This window comes from Oryctolagus cuniculus, chromosome 4, assembly GCF_051225735.1.
Source record: "Oryctolagus cuniculus isolate XC-2025 breed Fujian yellow rabbit chromosome 4, ASM5122573v1, whole genome shotgun sequence".
In the NCBI taxonomy this organism is placed as follows: Eukaryota; Metazoa; Chordata; class Mammalia; order Lagomorpha; family Leporidae; genus Oryctolagus; species Oryctolagus cuniculus.
This window is the reverse complement of record NC_142870.1, coordinates 174,840,042-174,857,870: the sequence shown is the minus strand read 5'-3', so window position 1 is coordinate 174,857,870 and position 17,829 is coordinate 174,840,042. Positions and strand designations below refer to the sequence as shown.

Here is a 17,829-nt window from a genome sequence, read left to right as displayed (position 1 = left end):
GCGTCCGTCCACACAGCATCACAGCCTCCTTGTCACTGCGCGTCTTTTCAGATGGTCCATTCCGAAAGACGCTGTGATGGCTAACTTGGCGTTGGCATCAGACTGTAGATGGCGGTGCCTGTAGATTCCCAGCATCCTCTCCGGGTGCTTCCTAGGCTCGTGTGACCCAAAGGTGTCCTCACGTGGTGCTGCTGCCTTCTGGTCCTGCAGATACGTGGCCATCGCCAAAGACCTCCGAGGGATCTCCGGCCTGCGGACATTCAGGGTTCTCCGAGCACTGAAAACCTTTTCGGTGATTCCAGGTGAGCCGGTGCACCCGCAGAGCGTGGGCTCGTCGGCACAGGATCCCCGTGAGGTCCCAGGGAAGGGATGTCGTCTCCGCTGGACAGGCAGGGTCAGCTGGAGGCCAGAGCTGTGCCCACACTCCAGTGGCCGCACCGGCAGTAGACGACAAGGCGTGTCCTCACCTTCGGTCCTCCCTGTCGGGTTCCATTGTCATCTATGCCTTACACCAAGGATTTAAACTTGGCGATGGTATCTTCACTGTTTCTGTAGCTCTAAGAGGTTGAGCCCCAGCCTTGTCTTTGGACCTGCAGAGGAGAAAAGACTCAGATAGTTCTTGGTTACAGAGAACTCAGACTCAAAAGTAGCACCCCACGACTCATGGCCTGGGCCTCCTACATCTGAGTTGCTGCCAGCAGCTGGGCCACTGCTTCTCGCCTCCCACCAGGTAGATGGTGGGGACGGTGAGGCCAGAGGCCAGGCACAGGACCCCACACTCATCCATGGCCTGATGCTCCCTGCCCTGCCCCTCCCAGAACCCTCCTCCGCCCCTGTGAAATGGAAACCCTGCTCCTGGAGTGGGCATCCCTCTGCCTTCTGCGTCTGGCTCTGCAGGGATCCACTGGAAAGCCTTTTCCAGTCTCTGTGGACAAACTCCACAAGGACCCACAGGTCTGCCCTTGCTCTCTCCATCACCTACGTTCAACCAGGAAGACCTGAGTGTTATTCAGACCCCTGGCCTGGCCCTCTCCACATTGGCCCACCTTGCTTCATGTTCCAGAACGCACCTGTGGGTCCACAAATACTCCTACTCACTCAACCTGCTCACCCCCCGCCCACCTGGGGCTGCGCTGCTTCGTGCAGAAGTGTGTCCCCGTCTGTGTACCCAGTGCTGCTTTGTGCAGAAGTGTGTCCCCGTCTGTGTACCCAGTGCTGCTTCATGCAGAAGTGTGTCCCCGTCTGTGTACCCAGTGCTGCTTCGTGCAGAAGTGTGTCCCCGTCTGTGTACCCAGTGCTGCTTCGTGCAGAAGTGTGTCCCCGTCTGTGTACCCAGTGCTGCTTCGTGCAGAAGTGTGTCCCCGTCTGTGTACCCAGCGCTGCTTTGTGCAGAAGTGTGTCCTCATCTGTGTACCCAGTGCTGCTTCGTGCAGAAGTGTGTCCCCACTGTGTACCCAGTGCTGCTTCGTGCAGAAGTGTGTCCCCACTGTGTACCCAGTGTTGCTTTGTGCAGAAGTGTGTCCCCGTCTGTGTACCCAGTGCTGCTTCGTGCAGAAGCGCGTCCCTGTCTGTGTACCCAGTGCTGCTTTGTGCAGAAGTGTGTCCCCACTGTGTACCCAGTGCTGCTTTGTGCAGAAGTGTGTCCCCATCTGTGTATCCAGTGCTGCTTTGTGCAGAAGTGTGTCCCCACTGTGTACCCAGTGCTGCTTTGTGCAGAAGTGTGTCCCCATCTGTGTACCCAGCGCTGCTTCATGCAGAAGTGTGTCCCCGTCTGTGTACCCAGTGCTGCTTCGTGCAGAAGTGTGTCCCCGTCTGTGTACCCAGTGCTGCTTCGTGCAGAAGTGTGTCCCCGTCTGTGTACCCAGTGCTGCTTCGTGCAGAAGTGTGTCCCCGTCTGTGTACCCAGCGCTGCTTTGTGCAGAAGTGTGTCCCCATCTGTGTACCCAGTGCTGCTTCGTGCAGAAGTGTGTCCCCACTGTGTACCCAGTGCTGCTTCGTGCAGAAGTGTGTCCCCACTGTGTACCCAGTGTTGCTTCGTGCAGAAGTGTGTCCCCGTCTGTGTACCCAGTGCTGCTTTGTGCAGAAGTGTGTCCCCGTCTGTGTACCCAGTGCTGCTTCATGCAGAAGTGTGTCCCCGTCTGTGTACCCAGTGCTGCTTTGTGCAGAAGTGCGTCCCCGTCTGTGTACCCAGTGCTGCTTCGTGCAGAAGCGCGTCCCTGTCTGTGTACCCAGTGCTGCTTCGTGCAGACGGGCGTCCCCATCTGTGTACCCAGTGCTGCTTTGTGCAGAAGTGTGTCCCCACTGTGTACCCAGCACTGCTTCGTGCAGAAGTGTGTCCCCGTCTGTGTACCCAGTGCTGCTTTGTGCAGAAGTGTGTCCCCACTGTGTACCCAGCACTGCTTCGTGCAGAAGTGTGTCCCCGTCTGTGTACCCAGTGCTGCTTCGTGCAGAAGTGTGTCCCCGTCTGTGTACCCAGTGCTGCTTCGTGCAGAAGTGTGTCCCCACTGTGTACCCAGTGCTGCTTCGTGCAGAAGTGTGTCCCCGTCTGTGTACCCAGTGCTGCTTCGTGCAGAAGTGTGTCCCCGTCTGTGTACCCAGTGCTGCTTTGTGCAGAAGTGTGTCCCCACTGTGTACCCAGTGCTGCTTTGTGCAGAAGTGTGTCCCCGTCTGTGTACCCAGTGCTGCTTCGTGCAGAAGTGTGTCCCCGTCTGTGTACCCAGTGCTGCTTCGTGCAGAAGTGTGTCCCCGTCTGTGTACCCAGTGCTGCTTCGTGCAGAAGTGTGTCCCCGTCTGTGTACCCAGTGCTGCTTCGTGCAGAAGTGTGTCCCCGTCTGTGTACCCAGTGCTGCTTCGTGCAGAAGTGTGTCCCCGTCTGTGTACCCAGTGCTGCTTCGTGCAGAAGTGTGTCCCCACTGTGTACCCAGTGCTGCTTCGTGCAGAAGTGTGTCCCCACTGTGTACCCAGTGCTGCTTCGTGCAGAAGTGTGTCCCCACTGTGTACCCAGTGCTTCTTTGTGCAGAAGTGTGTCCCCGTCTGTGTACCCAGCGCTGCTTCGTGCAGAAGTGTGTCCCCGTCTGTGTACCCAGTGCTGCTTCGTGCAGAAGTGCGTCCCCATCTGTGTACCCAGCGCTGCTTTGTGCAGAAGTGTGTCCCCACTGTGTACCCAGTGCTGCTTCGTGCAGAAGTGTGTCCCCGTTGTGTACCCAGCGCTGCTTCGTGCAGAAGTGTGTCCCCGTCTGTGTACCCAGTGCTGCTTCGTGCAGAAGTGTGTCCCCGTCTGTGTACCCAGTGCTGCTTTGTGCAGAAGTGTGTCCCCGTTGTGTATCCAGCGCTGCTTCGTGCAGAAGTGTGTCCCCACTGTGTACCCAGCGCTGCTTCGTGCAGAAGTGTGTCCCCGTCTGTGTACCCAGCGCTGCTTCGTGCAGAAGTGTGTCCCCGTCTGTGTACCCAGTGCTGCTTCATGCAGAAGTGTGTCCCCGTCTGTGTACCCAGTGCTGCTTTGTGCAGAAGTGTGTCCCCGTCTGTGTACCCAGCGCTGCTTCGTGCAGAAGTGTGTCCCCACTGTGTACCCAGTGCTGCTTTGTGCAGAAGTGTGTCCCCACTGTGTACCCAGTGCTGCTTTGTGCAGAAGTGTGTCCCCATCTGTGTACCCAGCGCTGCTTCATGCAGAAGTGTGTCCCCGTCTGTGTACCCAGTGCTGCTTCGTGCAGAAGTGTGTCCCCGTCTGTGTACCCAGTGCTGCTTCGTGCAGAAGTGTGTCCCCGTCTGTGTACCCAGTGCTGCTTCGTGCAGAAGTGTGTCCCCGTCTGTGTACCCAGCGCTGCTTTGTGCAGAAGTGTGTCCCCATCTGTGTACCCAGTGCTGCTTCGTGCAGAAGTGTGTCCCCACTGTGTACCCAGTGCTGCTTCGTGCAGAAGTGTGTCCCCACTGTGTACCCAGTGTTGCTTCGTGCAGAAGTGTGTCCCCGTCTGTGTACCCAGTGCTGCTTTGTGCAGAAGTGTGTCCCCGTCTGTGTACCCAGTGCTGCTTCATGCAGAAGTGTGTCCCCGTCTGTGTACCCAGTGCTGCTTTGTGCAGAAGTGCGTCCCCGTCTGTGTACCCAGTGCTGCTTCGTGCAGAAGCGCGTCCCTGTCTGTGTACCCAGTGCTGCTTCGTGCAGACGGGCGTCCCCATCTGTGTACCCAGTGCTGCTTTGTGCAGAAGTGTGTCCCCACTGTGTACCCAGCACTGCTTCGTGCAGAAGTGTGTCCCCGTCTGTGTACCCAGTGCTGCTTTGTGCAGAAGTGTGTCCCCACTGTGTACCCAGCACTGCTTCGTGCAGAAGTGTGTCCCCGTCTGTGTACCCAGTGCTGCTTCGTGCAGAAGTGTGTCCCCGTCTGTGTACCCAGTGCTGCTTCGTGCAGAAGTGTGTCCCCACTGTGTACCCAGTGCTGCTTCGTGCAGAAGTGTGTCCCCGTCTGTGTACCCAGTGCTGCTTCGTGCAGAAGTGTGTCCCCGTCTGTGTACCCAGTGCTGCTTTGTGCAGAAGTGTGTCCCCACTGTGTACCCAGTGCTGCTTCGTGCAGAAGTGTGTCCCCGTCTGTGTACCCAGTGCTGCTTCGTGCAGAAGTGTGTCCCCGTCTGTGTACCCAGTGCTGCTTCGTGCAGAAGTGTGTCCCCGTCTGTGTACCCAGTGCTGCTTCGTGCAGAAGTGTGTCCCCGTCTGTGTACCCAGTGCTGCTTCGTGCAGAAGTGTGTCCCCGTCTGTGTACCCAGTGCTGCTTCGTGCAGAAGTGTGTCCCCGTCTGTGTACCCAGTGCTGCTTCGTGCAGAAGTGTGTCCCCACTGTGTACCCAGTGCTGCTTCGTGCAGAAGTGTGTCCCCACTGTGTACCCAGTGCTGCTTCGTGCAGAAGTGTGTCCCCACTGTGTACCCAGTGCTTCTTTGTGCAGAAGTGTGTCCCCGTCTGTGTACCCAGCGCTGCTTCGTGCAGAAGTGTGTCCCCGTCTGTGTACCCAGTGCTGCTTCGTGCAGAAGTGCGTCCCCATCTGTGTACCCAGCGCTGCTTTGTGCAGAAGTGTGTCCCCACTGTGTACCCAGTGCTGCTTCGTGCAGAAGTGTGTCCCCGTTGTGTACCCAGCGCTGCTTCGTGCAGAAGTGTGTCCCCGTCTGTGTACCCAGTGCTGCTTCGTGCAGAAGTGTGTCCCCGTCTGTGTACCCAGTGCTGCTTTGTGCAGAAGTGTGTCCCCGTTGTGTATCCAGCGCTGCTTCGTGCAGAAGTGTGTCCCCACTGTGTACCCAGCGCTGCTTCGTGCAGAAGTGTGTCCCCGTCTGTGTACCCAGCGCTGCTTCGTGCAGAAGTGTGTCCCCGTCTGTGTACCCAGTGCTGCTTCATGCAGAAGTGTGTCCCCGTCTGTGTACCCAGTGCTGCTTTGTGCAGAAGTGTGTCCCCGTCTGTGTACCCAGCGCTGCTTCGTGCAGAAGTGTGTCCCCACTGTGTACCCAGTGCTGCTTTGTGCAGAAGTGTGTCCCCACTGTGTACCCAGTGCTGCTTTGTGCAGAAGTGTGTCCCCGTCTGTGTACCCAGTGCTGCTTCGTGCAGAAGTGCGTCCCCGTCTGTGTACCCAGCGCTGCTTCGTGCAGAAGTGTGTCCCCGTCTGTGTACCCAGTGCTGCTTCGTGCAGAAGTGTGTCCCCGTCTGTGTACCCAGTGCTGCTTCGTGCAGAAGTGTGTCCCCGTCTGTGTACCCAGTGCTGCTTCATGCAGAAGTGTGTCCCCGTCTGTGTACCCAGTGCTGCTTTGTGCAGAAGTGTGTCCCCGTCTGTTTTCCTGACTCACACTCACTCCTCAGGGCTGTCCCGAGGATCCACCTCCTCCACGACACTCCCTGTGCTTTTCTGCCTCCCCACACCCCGCCCCACTCCCTCGCTGGGCTTCAGGTAAGGGCTGCTCCGTTGTGTGTCCTGGGGCTTCCCTTCAGTGGCTGGACAACCCCACTGTATGCTGCGGCTGTAGCCATCGCTCAGGGGCTGACACGCATGGCAGCCGGTGGATTCTTTGTCTGCCAAAACGACGGGCCAAGGAAGGATCTGAGAGGCTGCCTTAGGCACAGCTCTCCCTGCTGCCCGTGAAGCTGCTCTCCCAGAGAAGTTACTCTCCTTGCCCACAGCCGTGACCAAACAGGGCCCCATCTGTGCTGCCAGCCGTGGTCAGCCTCAGCTCTTCTCTGTGTCCCTCTGTTTCTCCCTGTGTTTCTCAGGGTCTCACTCCTTTGCCAGGGTCATCTGTCTATGTCTTTGTCTCCATCATTGCCTCGCTCCATCCCCCGGTGTCTATGTCTCCCTTGCCTGCCCCTTCTGCCACACAAGCACACACAGGAAGGCTCCTGCGCTCCCAAGCCTCAGGGAGCCTCCCAGGGCTTAGGTAGGTACGGGAAAACAGATGCCAAAGAGCTGGAGGAAAATCCGTAGCCTGGCACGGCCCTCAGCCGCTGGTCTTTACGTGAACTGCTGGTATCAGGAATGCCTCAGCCTCAGGACCACGAGTGCCTTGCAGGGGTCTCCGTTGCCTTATCTTCCAGTGAGGACCGCAGTCCCTGGTGGCTGGCCTGCCTCTCAGCAGTCACCAGGTGCAGGGGAGACGCTGGGGCTGGCCCTCCCCTGCACTTGGCAAATACCTCCCGCTCATGTGGGGAGAGGGGCAGAGGCGTGCGTGGCCCTCGTCCAGTGTCAGCGACACCTGCCCGCAGGACTGAAGGTCATCGTGGGGGCGCTGGTGCACTCGGTGCGGAAGCTGGTGGACGTGACCATCCTCACCATCTTCTGCCTGAGTGTCTTTGCCCTGGTGGGCCTGCAGCTCTTCAAAGGCAACCTCAAGAACAAGTGCATCAGGAATGACTCTGCTCTCTACGACGGGGCCAACTACTCACTCGACATTGAAAGTGAGTGGAGTCCACTGAGGACCTGGGGACCCTACAGACCCCGGGGTGGGGTAAGGGCCCCCTGCACACCTGCACAGACAAGGGGGACCCTACAGACACCGGGGCGGGGGTGAGGGCCCCACACACCTGCACAGACAAGGGGCACCCTACAGACCCCGGGGTGGGGTGAGGGCCCCCTGCACACCTGCACAGACAAGGGGCACCCTGCAGACCCCAGGATGGGGGTGAGGGCCCCACACACCTGCACAGACAAGGGGGACCCTACAGACACCGGGGCGGGGGTGAGGGCCCCACACACCTGCACAGACAAGGGGGACCTTGCAGACCCCAGGGCGAAGGTGAGGGCCCCCACAAACCTGCACAGACAAGGGGACCCTGCAGGCTCCGGGATAGGGGCGAGGGCCCCTGCACACCTACACAGACAAGGGGCACCCTACAGGCCCTGGTGTCGGGGTGAGGGTCCCACACACTTGCACAAAGGGGACCCTACAGACACCGGGACAGGGGTGTGTGGGGGATGAGGGCCCCTGCACACCTGCACAGACAAGGGGGACCCGGCAGACCCCGGGATGGGGGTGAGGGCCCTGCACAGACAAGGGGCACCCTGCAGACCCCGGGATGGGGGTGAGGGCCCTGCACAGACAACGGGCACCCTACAGATCCTGGGATAGGGGTGAGGGCCCCACACACCTGCACAGACAAGGGGCACCCTGCAGACCCCGGATGGGGGAAAGCACCCTGCACAGACAAGGACAGTGTTTGGACTCCTCCTGCCTGCTGACATGCCTCCTCTGAGGTGTGTGTCACTTGGAGCTCCCCAGGATCCCTGTGCTGGGGAAATGAGCTGCAGGTGCAGGCACCGAGGCCCTGCCGGCTCAGCCCCTCCTCTGCAGTGGGACTGAGCACGCACAGCCGGGGAGCCCACCTGCCTCAGGAAGAGGACCGGGGAGGCGTGGCCTTGGCTGCACCCAGCTGGTGTGGGGGCCAGGGCCCTCGGGTGGGGGCCTCACCTCTCCCTTTCTTCGGCAGGCTCCTACGTCAACAAGCCAGGCACGTCTGAGCCTCTGCTGTGCGGCAACGGATCTGACGCAGGGTGAGTAGTTGACCGCAACAGCACCGACGCCGGCAGCCCCTTCTCCAGCTTCTCCCAGCATCTCTGGGCAGAGACTGGCGGTCCGGTGGCACGGGAGGTGTGGCAGTGAACACGTGCTGGCCCGTGCCCTGACTCGCAGCCACGGGGAGGGGTGTGTGAAGAAGCACTTGCCGTGTAGCAAACAACTCCAAGAATCGTGACTGCCTACTGGGCTCCGGGTCCTGTGTGTCAGTCCAGAGCGAGGGCGGGATCATCAGGGCATGGCTGGCATGGACTGGACTCAGGCGTGGGTGTCCAGAGGGTGGACAGGGCAGCTGAGAGCTGGCTGGTTTAGGGTGCGCTGTCTCTGCTCGATGTGGTCCCTCATCCCCCGGCACACTAGCCTGGGCCTGTTCTCACAAGACTGGAAGTGGGCAAGGCCTCCCGAGGCCCAAGCTTACCACTGGCCCGACGGCACACTTTCTGCTTCTGCTGACCAAAGTCCGAGGGCTGGGAAAATACACTTCACCCCTCCAAGGAAGGCATTGCAAGGGCATAGTGCCCAGGGGGTGAGTGAGGAGGGGCAGACTGCAGTCATTTTTGCAAAAGATGGACTCCAGGAGGAAGGCACTGTGCATGCAATGCCTTCGTGTCGTGAGTCATCACGGCTCACTCTGCCGTATGGGTTCCATTAGCCCCACACAGCAGAGGAGGAGACACATGCCTCAGACTGCATTTCAAGTTCTGAGAGGCCAGACTCACGGCGAATGAGTGGGAGGGCCAGGTGGGAACCATGGCAACCGAGAGTTCACGTCCCATCTGAAGGGTCAGCCATTGCTCTGCCGGGCTCTGGGTTGCCGTGGAAATGTGGGTGCACTACTTACAGCTCTTCCAACACTTGAGAGAGAGACAAAAAAAAATCTAAATTTTTGTGTGAAATCTCCCAGCTATGAATTTGACTACAAATGCCTATTTTGGGGCCAAAGTATTTCTGTAGGCCAAATCCAGCCTACAGGCTTCCAGTTGGAGATCTCTCACATACATGTACAGGTGCTGCCTTGTGGGCTCCATGGGCTCGGTGATGATGCAGGGCAATAGCAAGGTCAAGGAGGACCTCCTGGAGGCCGGGTCGAGGTGAGCGTTCAAGGACAGAGGGGTGAGGACCCCTCAGCTCGGCCTGTTCTGTCCATCACTGGAGCGGGGCAGGAGCAGAACATGTTCAGGCAACATTCCAGAAAAGCCCGTCCTCCCCCACTGCAGGACTGGGGGCAGATCAGAGCTGCATCCCCGCCCCTGAGAGGCCTCCAGCCCCACCCTGCCCAGGTGGAGCCGCGTGGAGCCTCTGGAGGCTGCACCTTCATCAGCGCCCCTGGAGAACGCCCTGGGATCGAGCTGCGAGGTGGGAGTGGACGGGGTGTTTGGCCCCAGCAGGCTCCGTGGTGTCTGTCCTTCAGCTGACGTCAGAGTTCTCAGTTTATGGAGTGCAGCTTGAGAATCCAGTGCACGGATCCAGTGTCACTAGCGTTTCCATCTCTGCCGGAGCTTTCGTCACTCAGGCGCTTGGCATTGGCTTTTGGCTTGGGGAGGGTTTTCCGACAACAGCATTCCTTTGCTTTAACGTGAATTGAAACTGAGCGCCTCCCGCACGTCCTTTTGCCGCCTACACAATGGCATTTCTCAAGGCAGTGACTCCAGGGCAGCTCAAGCACCCCCAGGGGACCCTTGTGAGGTTCATCTGTCAGACCCCCTCAACCCAGCCAGGGAGGTCCCAGCAGGCAGTGGGGAGTGGCCCCCGCTGGGATGGCAGGGGGAGGCCAGCCCAGGACCAGGGCAGAGGGAGCCCTGAAACCCAGCTGGGCACAGAAGAGCTGGGCCAGAGCGCAGGCCCATTCTGACCAGCTGCACTGTGGGAGAACAGGCGGGGAACAGCTGCTAAAGGAGCATCTGATGATCTTCAGCATTCTCACACAGATTATTCCAGGCCGTCCTCTGATCACGCCTGAGATGACAACAGCCAGACTTAACTTGCATTTTATGTAGAATGAGTACTACGCTAAGGACGCCACACGGGAGATTTGCACGGTGGTCTCACTTAACTCTCAGAGCAGTGAGCTGCTGATACGCACTGGCCACAGTGGGGTTCTGCAGAGGCCATAAAAGTCAGGCTGCACTCTCAGGGCTGCCTTTAGGAAGCCCACAGGAAAGGGGCAGGCTTGCTCCTTGGAACAGCCAGCAGGAGATTGCCCGTGAGCGTGGGTCTGCAGGGTCAGGAAGCTCAAAGCCCTCCAGTCACAGTGCAGGTAGGAGTGGAACTGATTACCCTTGTCTGGAGGGAGTGCTGACCCACGGTATGGGTCCTGGAGCTGTGTGTTCCCATGGGTGTCTGCAGTCGGAGAGCCCCAGCTCAATGCTGGTGAAGGAACCTGGGGGTAAAAGAATCCCGAACATTAAACAAGGCATTACCCTTTCCTCGCCAGGCCCTCCCCATTGCCCTGAGCTGAGATTTCTATTTAAAAAAAAAAAAACAGATTCATTTATTCTGTTGGAGAGGCAGACTTACAAAGAGAGGGAGAGAGAGGGAGAGGTCTTCCATCTGCTGCTTCACTCCCCAGATGGCCACAATGGCTGCAGCTGGGCCAATCCGAAGCCAGGAGCCAGGAGCTTCTTGCAGGTCTCCCAGGTGGGTGCAGGGGCCCAGGGACTTGAGCCATCTTCCACTGCTTTCCCAGTGGCAGAGAGAGAGAGAGAGGGAGAGAGAAAGTCTTCCATCTGCTGGTTCACTCCCCAACTGGCTGCAATGGCTGGAGCTGCACCAGTCTGAAGCCAGGAGCCAGGAGCCAGGAGCCAGGAGCTTCCTCCAGGTCTCCCAGGTGGGTGCAGGGGCCCAGGGACTTGGGCCATCTTCTACTGCTTTCCCAGGTGCATTAGCAGGGAGCCAGATGGGAAGTGGAGCAGCTGGGAACTCAAACTGGCACGCGGAGGGGACGCCAGTGCTGCAGGCAGAGGCTTAACCGACTACACCACAGCACCAGCCCTGAGAGAGTTTTTGACATCAACTCACCTACTAAGAGATAGGAATCCAACACTCCCCCCCCCCCCAGCACTCACTGAGCAGTCATCTCTGGTGTGGCCTTACTCATGGACCAGTCTTCAGGAGCAGGCTGGACTGACTCAAGTCCTGGGGTACTTTGCTGTTGTACTTCTCTCTTAAAGCGCCTGTGTAGTTGTAAGCAACTGGCTTCTCTTTATAGAAAGGCTTACAATTTGGTGCTGGTGCTGTGGCATAGTGGGTAAAGCTGCCACCTGCGTGCCAGCATCCCATACAGGTGCTGGTTCAAGTCCCAGCTGCTCCACTTCTGAGCCAGCTCTCTGCTGTGGCCTGGTAAAGCAGTAGAAGATGGCCCAAGTCCTTGGGCCCCTGCACCCGCATGGGAGACCTGGAGGAAGCTCCTGGCTCCTGGCTTCAGACTGGCGCAGCTCCAGCCATTGCAGCCAATTGGGGAGTGAACCAGCAGATGAAAGACTTCTCTCTCTCTCTCTCTCTCTCTCTCTCTCTGCCTCTCCTCTCTGCATGTAACTCTGACTTTCAAATAAAATAAATAAATCTGAAAAAAAAAAAAGAAAGGCTTACAGTTTCCTGTTTGTCAAGTAGAATTGTTGAGATGACTCAGGCATATTGTTTGTAGAGCACCTAGAGCAAAGAGAGGCACAGGGGACGTGCTCAGTGAGCGGGAAGGGTCCTCCCCACGTTAGATACAGTCCGTCGGGGAGCTTGGCTAACGCGAGTGCTCCTTCAACAGGCAGCTCGCAATGGTACCCGCAGGCTGGGTTTCAGCTCTGTATTACTGCTACTAATTCTGTTTCCTGGTGTGGACTGCCAAAGAGTTTGATGTCTTGTGGAATCACATCTGAGCCATCAGCTGGCCTCCCCCGGCCACTGCCTGACCAAGACACTCTAAGGAGAAAGGAACTGGTGTCCCCCACTTCATGAATGAGTGAAACTGAGCTAGAGAGACTAAGTGGCCAAAGTCATCTGGGTAATTAGAGAAAGGCCAGGCCTTGGACTCTGATCTCTGCCTTCAAACTCTTGTCCTGCACCTCCAAGCTGCCCGGCCCCCATCAAGCAAGGGCCCACACGATTGGTGACCTTCTCTGTTCTTGTCACAGCCACTGCCCTGCTGGTTCTGTCTGCCGTAAAACTTCTCAGAACCCGGATTTTAACTACACCAGCTTTGACTCCTTTGCTTGGGCTTTGCTGTCTCTGTTCCGCCTCATGACACAGGACTCCTGGGAGCGCCTCTACCAGCAGGTACGGATCTGCGTGCCCCCACATGGGCTTGGTGGGAGGCTGGGTAGGTCAGCCATGTGGAAGATCTTGCCTTGATCTCAGGGGCCCACGTGCTATGGGTACATGTCTCTTTTCTCTCCCTTGACTGCAGACGCTGAGGGCTTCTGGCAAGATGTACATGGTCTTCTTCGTGCTTGTCATCTTCCTGGGGTCTTTCTACCTGGTCAATTTGATCTTGGCTGTGGTCACCATGGCGTATGAGGAGCAGAACCAGGCGACCATGGCTGAGATTGAAGCAAAGGAGAAGCAGTTCGAGGAGACCCTCGAGCTGCTCAGGAAGGAGCAGGAGGTCTGTGAGGGTCAGAAGACCGTGGATCCAGTTGCAGGCTGCGTTCTCGGACTGAGGCGGGACCAGCACTGGGAACCTGTAGGAGGACTCTTCTTACCCCAGAGCCCTCGTAGGTCAGGCTTTCCCGAAGGAGAGCCCAAGTGAGGATACCCGGTGATTTACTGGAGAGAAGGGAAGTGGAGGCAGCAGGATGGGTGGAGGCTGTGTACTAGTCAGCCCTTTGTAGCCAACACACGACACCCGAGGCAGGCTACCTGTGAAGAAAGGAGCTTATTAGCTCACAGCTCTGGAGAGGGAAGGCATGGTGCCTGCCTTGGCTTGGCTCTGGGGAGGCCTCTTAGCTGCACACATCCCTGTGAGTGGCAGTTGTGGGACCACAGACGGGAGTCGGCAATCACACCTTGAAACAGGAAACCCAAGAATTGGCTGCAGACAGGTCAAGGCTCTTATAGCAAACCTCTCTTTAGAACTAACAAGCGAGGCTGGCGCCGCGGCTCACTAGGCTAATCCTCTGCCTGCGGTGCCGGCACACCGGGTTCTAGTCCCGGACGGGGTGCCGGATTCTGTCCCGGTTGCCCATCTTCCAGGCCAGCTCTCTGCTGTGGCCAGGGAGTGCAGTGGAGGATGGCCCAGGTGCTTGGGCCCTGCACCCCATGGGAGACCAGGATAAGTACCTGGCTCCTGGCTTCGGATCAGCACGGTGCGCCAGCCGCAGTGCACCGGCCGCGACGGCCATTGGAGGGTGAACCAACGGCAAAGGAAGACCTTTCTCTCTGTCTCTCTCACTGTCCACTCTGCCTGTCAAAAAAAAAAAAAAAAAAAAACAAACAAACAAACAAAAAAAAACTAACAAGCGAGTCCATGAGAATTACCTCAGTCCCTTTTGAGTGTATTCCTCCGATGACCCAAGGCTCTCCCAATAGGTCCCACCACTTAAAGGTTCCATCAACTCCCGTGTCACTGCGCTGGAGGGATTGGGATCCCAACACATGGGCCCTTGAGGGACAAACCACAGCCAAACCATGGCAGGCGGACACTAGGTGGAGTGCTCTCAGCTGGAGCTCCGGAGCAGGACGAGTCGATTCCTGCTCACACCCAGCCCAGGGCAAGAGGCATGTGCAGAGGGCTGCAGGTGTGAGCCGTCCCCTGCCGTCCCTGGAGACCCCAGCAGTCCACTGTGAGATCTGGTGAGGGAGGTGACCAGGGACGGCTGCCTCGCCATGGCTGCATCCACCACCCAAGTCCTAAGTCTTGGCCGCCTCTGGCTCAAATCCCTCACGTCTGGGGTACGCATGTATGCCCCTGATGTCTGGGGTGTGTGTGTATGCCCCTCACGTCTGTGGTAAGTGTGTATGCCCCTGATGTCTGGGGTGTGTGTGTATGCCCCTCACGTCTGGGGTACGCATGTATGCCCCTGATGTCTGGGGTACGTGTGTATGCCCCTCACGTCTGGGGTACGCATGTATGCCCCTAATGTCTGGGGTATGTGTGTATGCCCCTCACGTCTGTGGTAAGTGGGTATGCCCCTGATGTCTGGGGCACGCGTGTATGTCCATCACGTCTGGGGCACACGTGTATGCCCCTGACGTCTGGGGCACACGTGTATGCCCCTCACGTCTGGGGCACGTGTGTATGCCCCTCACATCTGGGGCACGCGTGTATACCCCTCATGTCTGGGGTACATGTGTATGCCCCTCACGTCTGTGGTAAGTGTGTATGCCCCTGATGTCTGGGGCATGCGTGTACGCCCCTCACGTCTGGGGCAATCGTGTATGTCCCTCACGTCTGGGGTGTGTGTGTATGCCCCTCACGTCTGGGGTACACGTGTGTGCCCCTCGTATCTGGGGCACACGTGTATGCCCCTCACGTCTGGGGCACCTATGTATGCCCATCATGTCTGGGGTACGCGTGTATGCCCCTCACATCTGGGGCATGCGTGTACTCCCCTCGTGTCTGGGGCACACATGTACGCCCCTGACGTTTGGGGTATACGTGTTTGCCCCTCACATCTGGGGCACGCGTGTATGCCCCTCACGTCTGGGGCACACATGTATGTCCGTCACGTCTGGGGCACACGTGTATGCCCCTGACGTCTGTGGTAAGTGGGTATGCCCCTGATGTCTGGGGCACGTGTGTATGCCCGTCACGTCTGGGACACACATGTATGCCCGTCATGTCTGGGGCACACGTGTATGCCCCTCACGTCTGGGGCACGCGTGTATGCCCATCACATCTGGGTCACGCGTGTACGCCCCTGACGTCTGGGGTATGTGTGTTTGCTCCTCATGTCTGGGGCACGCGTGTATGCCCCTCACGTCTGGGACACGCGTGTATGCCCGTCACGTCTGGGGCATGCGTGTGTGCTGGGCTCCACCAGATACGGCCGAGCTGCTGCAGCTGCTCTTCTCTCTCCACAGGTTCTGACAGCGCTGGGGGTTGACACAGCCTCCCTGCACTCCCACAGTGGGTCACCCTTAGCCTCCAAAAATGCCAGTGACAGAAGGCACAGAACGAAGCCGAGGGTGTCAGAGGGCTCCACAGACGACAACAAGTCACCACAGTCCGAGCATTACAACCAGCGCAGGATGGTAAGGGGCCCTGGTTTGTCTGCAGAGACCGCCCGCCTCTCCAGCTGCCCTGGACGGTGGGAGAAGCTGGGGGCATGCGATCAGGAGTACGTTTCAGCAACCCAGGCACCACTTCCAAATGCAGCCTCAACTAAAACGGACGTTATGGCTAAGGAAAGGGATGAGTTATAAGAACTTTGTGGAGGAAGGGTGATGAGCAGGACTGGACGCTGGGATGTAGAAAGAGGAGAGAGGAGTCCAAAATGACTCCCGAATTTCAGAACTGGGCAGTGGAATCGCTGACTGGCAGGCCGGGGGTGGGGAAGGGTTTCCTGTCCATGGTGCTGAAATCATCCACAAGCTAGTCTGACACCAGGCTTCAGGCCCAATGGCTCAAGCTGTCATGTTTTGTTGGAATCCATCGCTGTGACACACTCCAGCCCAGATACGGCTTCAGAACCTCACCTCAGACCCTGCATCAACTCTCCCCCGTAATGTCCCCCATAATGTTCTGCCTCCCATTTCAAGGCTTGCACTAAAAATCCCTCTCCACGTTTCTTCCACCTGCCCCCTGCCTCCTGAAAGTCATGTGTGCCCTAAACATGCCCTCTCCATGGGCTTGAGCGTCAATCCCCTCCCCATGGGAGGGCAACTCCAGCACTGCTAGCACAGAAAGGGGGCCCACGTGCTGTTGTCCAGGCCTCTTGCCCCTCTCTTCCCTCCCAGTCCCCTTTCCTGTGCTCGCCTGCAGGATGCTTGCTTGCTTGCTTTATCTGGCAGCCTCACCTCTCCAAGCCTAGATTTGTGCGTGTGCTTCATGCACAGATAAACTCATGCACTCGAGCCTCAGTGCCACCCCACACAAGGCACTGGGCTGCGCCCTGTGCCCTTCTCTTCCCTGCTCTGCCTCTTTTGAGAAGCACCTGGCGTGCACACCCTGGAGTCTTTGTGGTTTTCCAAAGGAGGCTTGGCTGGGACTGCAGCACTCACAGGCCAGGATGAGTCACAGCTCCCAGGGAGGTGTCAGTCCTGAATCAGACATTCCTGTTCCCCAGGGAGTCAGCCCCTCAGAGATTAGCACCTGGATGTCCAACAATTGTGTGGCTTGTGTGCTTACCTCTCCAGTTAGGCTACCTTCAGGGGCAGGAAAAGAGAAATTTTCGCTCAACAATACTAGGTGCTTGATATATAGGACTAAAAATGGTCTCTTTCCTGAAGATTTCCATTCGGGGTGAGGAGGCAAATACAAAAACAGCTATGTGTCAAATGCTGTATTAAAGACATATACATGGGGTCAAAAAGTTTGAGGAAGTGAAGTTGAATTCAAAGATAAGTTTGTTCTGTGGCAAAAAAAAATTTTGAAGTCCATGCATTGTTGTTTTTATAATATGCATTTCCATGAACTTTTTGAAAACCCCATACAGGAGGGAGCATCCACTCCTACAGGGAGAGGAAGAGGAACAATGGAGATGAGTAGTAACTGAAGACTTGGGAGGGTTTGAGGAGCAGATTGGGAAAAAGAACTTGTGCATACAAAGACTGAGATGCCAACTGGGTACCCCTTGTTTATTAACTTTCTTATTTGAAAGGCAGAGAGAGAGATCATCTATCCACTGGGTTACTTCCCAAATACCTGAACCACTGGGACTGAGCCAAAGCCAGGAGCCAGGAACTCAACCCAGGTCTCCCATGTAGGTGGTAAGGACCCGGTCACTCCAGCCATCACTGCTGCCTCCCAGGGTGTGACATTAGCAGGAAGCTGGGGTCAGGAACAGAGCCAGGAATCAATCGCAGGCACTCTGTTTGGGATGCAGGTCTCAATTGTTGCACCAAATGCCTACCCCTGGGTATTTCTTTAAGGTAATAGATTAATTGGAGCTCATTCAAGAAGGCATCCACTTCCTCTTTTTCTCCGTAAGTTCTGGTAAATAGGCTGAGGCAGTTTTTATTGAAAACCATGTTTTGACCAAGAGCAATGACATGGTGGCTGGAGGTAAGACATTCAAGAGACACAATGCACTTGAGACCAGCTGGCCTTCTTGTATGATGCAACTTTAAGGCCATTGTAGTTCGTAGGCTTGGGGATCATTGCCTGTCACTTGTCAAAAAGGTTAATTCTGAAACAACTGATGGCCAGATAGGCACTGGGTGTCAAAGGCAGGACCCAGGCTTTCTTCTCCACCTCTTCGTTGGTTTGCTTGGTGCTGAAGCACTCCATCTTTTGATCTTCTACATGGATTTGTCAGTTCTGCTCCTTTGCTTCCAAAGGATTTGTATGCGTGATGTAGTGCTTAGGCGTGTATTCTAGGCAGAGAGTGCTTCGTTTTATACTGGACTTCCAGTGATGGCTCCTGAACAGGACCAAGCTCCAGATAGTCAGGCACAGACACTCAGTCCCCTGGGATATGGGGAGAAAGAAGGAAAACCCTACTTGTCAAGATTCCTGCCTTAGTAATTTTGTAAACAAAAGAAATTCAGGAAGGGGGAATCAAGCAGTGTGGTAAAAATTTAGTAACAAGTTGATGTTTGTAGTTTAGAAATAGTTAATATGACTTGAGGCCAGAATTCGGTGACTTCTTTGGTCAGGCTCCCTCTGTGGTCATGGGAACTGGCCAACCCTGCACACTAACCCTC

General features: G+C 57.0%; 1 protein-coding gene across 1 annotated transcript in view; it reads left to right on the top strand.

Annotated features, from left to right (window-relative positions):
- SCN10A (sodium voltage-gated channel alpha subunit 10) overlaps positions 1 to 17,829 on the top strand; it is a 90,222-nt gene that overhangs the window by 19,801 nt on the left and 52,592 nt on the right. Inside the window, exons 5-10 of the mRNA XM_089331375.1 lie at positions 211 to 302; positions 6,728 to 6,919; positions 7,949 to 8,012; positions 12,159 to 12,300; positions 12,431 to 12,628; positions 15,046 to 15,216. Of these exons, the coding sequence (XP_089187501.1) occupies positions 211 to 302; positions 6,728 to 6,919; positions 7,949 to 8,012; positions 12,159 to 12,300; positions 12,431 to 12,628; positions 15,046 to 15,216 (859 nt within the window). The remainder of the gene's footprint in view (positions 1 to 210; positions 303 to 6,727; positions 6,920 to 7,948; positions 8,013 to 12,158; positions 12,301 to 12,430; positions 12,629 to 15,045; positions 15,217 to 17,829) is intronic.